Below are 3,723 nucleotides of genomic sequence, written 5' to 3' on the forward strand. Positions count from 1 at the left end.
TGCTGACTCGATAAAATTTAATTTTGAGCTCTACTAGAGCATATGAGTTATATAATTCGATTTGATTCATTTTATTTATACCCCTCCATGCTTAGAATTTTCCAAGGTTTATATTACCGTACATGCCAAGTGCAAAATTATATGATTAATTTCTCAAACTTTTGATTGTACTGAAGCAATATANAAAAAAAAAAAAAAAAAAAAAAAAAGATACAAAAAAGAAAAATTTATCAATATATTATAACAATAATTATTACAATTCTAAAAATAACAGATTTGGCGTTAGCCTCCCAAATTATTATAACGTTGGAACCTCCCAGAAACATGCGTCATGCACTTCAATTCATGAATGTCTGGGAACCTGAAAACAATTCCAAGAATATTATAAGGAATAAAAACAATGTGTGCTTCTCATACCTCGATTCTGAAGAAACGGAGAGTGAAAACTCAAGTCGCAGTCTTATGAAGTCAATAATAAAGATTACAAAGAATGATGGTTAGATTAAACTATAAAAAGAATAAAATGACTAATATATCATCGAGCGATAATAATAATATATTAATCTAACAAAATTTTCGTTTCGGGTATGATTTATTCACACCGCCATGTTTCATACTCAGGGGAAAAGTGTATAAAAACAACGAATTCGTGAGACGATATATGTTAGAGTTCGTAAGAAAACCGACGTTCTACAAAAACATAGTTTTCATGTTTATTACAGTACTTATATGTAAACGGTAAACTCTAACATACTGACACATTTTCGTGAACAATATCTATATAAAAAAATTAGTACAAATTAAATACCATAAATATGAAAAGTAACAACAAATAATATGGCTTAAAGGAATAATCTAATTAGTTACCAAAAGACCTTGTAAATATTCATCTTAAGTCTCTTTACTTAACAGTAAAACGTAGTGTTTATACTTAATTTGCTTGTAATTATATTTCCTGGAAAAGATAACTAATTCAATGCAACTCTTTGCAGAGGTGGTGATTTCGTTTTGCTAAATTCAATAAAAAGAGATGTACTTTATCGTAAATTAGAACAATTTTTAAATTCGACGCAGTCAAAATTTTTTTAAATTTTATTTATGTGTTTACTTATTAAAAGGTTACGTTTTATTAAATCAACAAAAAATAAATTGCTGCAATCACAAAAAACTTGAACATCTACAATTATAATTTCACAGAACTAGAAAATGTGGATTATCATATGCTAAATTTTATTTATAGGGGTTTCTTGATTGTATTTTGGGAAAAGTTTTCAGGCAAGAGCGATCTTACCGATTAATCGGTAGATATATAGATATAGATATAGATCCTTTCAGTTATATAAATATTCTCCAACTCAAATTCGATTGACGTTGCTTAAAAAGAAAAAAAAAATTAATCGAACCTATTATCACTTGAATTATCATATCCTAAAGTTAAATTTTTTGAACACCATATATTCAGTGGCACGAGAATTTGATTAAAGTTCCAGCATACATTTTTGAAGATAAAAATATTTTAGAACTCTAAAAAATTTGTAAAAACATATTATTCTTTGCCATAAAATTAAAACTTAATTTAATCATTATGAAATCGACGATGGAATTCAGTGCATATTCACATGAGAACAATTAAAATCTGGGCTGACGTTTTCTGGGACTCAAATTTCAATGCAAAATATATTAAATAAATTAATTAATGATCAATAATATTAAAAAAAACTTACCAGAAAATAGCTTTCACCATGCTGCAAGCTCTGCACCAGAAATCCATACTCATTGACTTGAAGTGGCACTCCTGAAGAATGAAACAACACAAAATCTCCACCAAACATAGCCTTAATATCCAGAGGACCCCTCGCCATCTCTGTTGCTACTCCATTTATGAACACTGTAATCACTCCTGAATTTTATGCGGTATGTATAATAGTGAAGAAGATTATGATCAGCTAATTAATTATATCATTTAATTATTATGTAAGAGCAAAGAAAAACCCACAATTTTGAACATTTTAATAAAATATTTTGAGAAATGATTTTAAAAGCTGAAAAAGTTTATTTGAGATCATTTCAACTATCAGTGTCAAAACCATGTATTGTTCAATTTTAAAATTAGTATATTGATTAAAATTTTATGTATTTTTTAGAATTGGTGAGAAGTTTAATTCAACTCAATGATTAAGCTGTGTGGTAAAAAAAATGGTGGAAATATTTTTTCCAAAATGATTGAAAATGATAATTTGTTTTATTTTGGGAATAAAAAATTAGATCTAAGGGATGAAAATTAGACATCGTAATGGATTCTTGTCCGGTTTACTGTACCATTCATTTGTATTTTTTTTCCTACTTTTTCGAAATTTACCCGTACAAGAATCTTGCTAGTAAATATAATTTGAACCTGAAAAGGTTCAAAAATAATAATAATTTGAACCACGACCACAAGCATTTGTAATTTTAGTGGCAAAATATTTTGAGCTAAATTAGAAAGGTTACAATTTCATAATATTTGGAGAATGAATTAATTTAGTTTTTAGAAAAATAAAACATTTAACCGACCACCTCGTTGATATTGCAAAATTTAGGGTTTGAAATCTTGGGAGAGAGAGAAAAAATGATCACTCACCTGGCTGGTAATGCAAACTGGAAGCATCAGAGTGACAAAACATGGGGTTATGCTCCAGTTCTTGCGGGCCCGAATGGCCTGAAAACGAGTAGAAATCATGAGAATTATGAGGAATACAAGTGTTTTCGCCAATCCCAGAAGACGAAGAAGAGCCCGAGCCCACCAACCAGGAGCTCGTGTTCGAATAGAAAGACGAGGAACCAGGCACGAAACCAGCAGTGACAGCGTTAATTTGATCGAACTGAATTGTATCTCCCCCGCCATGCGGCGGGGCCTGCGGCAGCTCCACGGCCGTGAGACTCGCCTGGAGTTGTCTCTGCCGACGCCTCGAGCGGGAGCGGCGGTTCTGGAACCAGTAGAAGACATTGGCGTCGCCCACCGACCCGAACTTCTCGAGCATCTTCCGGATTTTCACCGTCTCGTCTTTGGGGGGATTCACCATCCCACTGTTGAAGATTGATTCCAGGATCAAGATTTGTTCTGGTTTCGGGGTCCACCTCGACCGCACCGGCTCGTTTCTCTGGTCAGCCTCACCGCCGTAGCTCGGCCTCGAGCCGCCAGTGTCTTGCCCTTGATCACCCATTAAAATTATTATGAATGCACAAAGTGAAACAAAGGGAAGAAAGATATATATCAACTCCAACACTATCCAGTCTAGTCCACATCAAGGATGCCTAGGGTATTTAAAGGCCATACGGAGGAATGTTATGGACTGAAATTACTATTTTGGCCTCTATTTGTCATATATATATATATATATATATACACGCATGTATATATATCTGTTGTATTTGGACATTCGGGTACGTGTCCTATTAAAAGTCGGATCCCCTTACTTAAGCTTGTCAAAAAGATGTTGTGAAAATTTATTAGTTTAATATTTAGAAGCTTTAATTTATTAATATTAAATGAGTGGTAAATGAGAAGACAAAAAAGTCAAATAAGATTAAAAAAAAAGGCTTTACAAAGACTAACCTATTAAAGAGGTGTGAATTAGATTTACTTTAATTTGTGTTGTTGAATGTCTGAATTTGTGCAGCTTTAGAATTTAAACTAATGCCAATATGAAGTTAAAACAGACCAAATTAAGTACAATTGGATGT

General features: G+C 32.2%; 1 protein-coding gene across 1 annotated transcript; it reads right to left on the bottom strand.

The window, feature by feature from the left end:
- Positions 1-242: 242 nt before the first annotated feature.
- LOC140961168 (WUSCHEL-related homeobox 11-like) lies at positions 243-3,203 on the bottom strand. Its single transcript, XM_073419490.1, has 3 exons — positions 2,621-3,203; positions 1,725-1,900; positions 243-361 (listed from the first exon to the last, which is right to left on the bottom strand). Exons 1-3 carry the CDS (start codon positions 3,201-3,203, stop codon positions 344-346), a joined length of 777 nt encoding a protein of 258 aa, XP_073275591.1. The 3' UTR covers positions 243-343.
- Positions 3,204-3,723: the final 520 nt, after the last annotated feature.

This window comes from Primulina huaijiensis, chromosome 2, assembly GCF_012295235.1.
Source record: "Primulina huaijiensis isolate GDHJ02 chromosome 2, ASM1229523v2, whole genome shotgun sequence".
In the NCBI taxonomy this organism is placed as follows: Eukaryota; Viridiplantae; Streptophyta; class Magnoliopsida; order Lamiales; family Gesneriaceae; genus Primulina; species Primulina huaijiensis.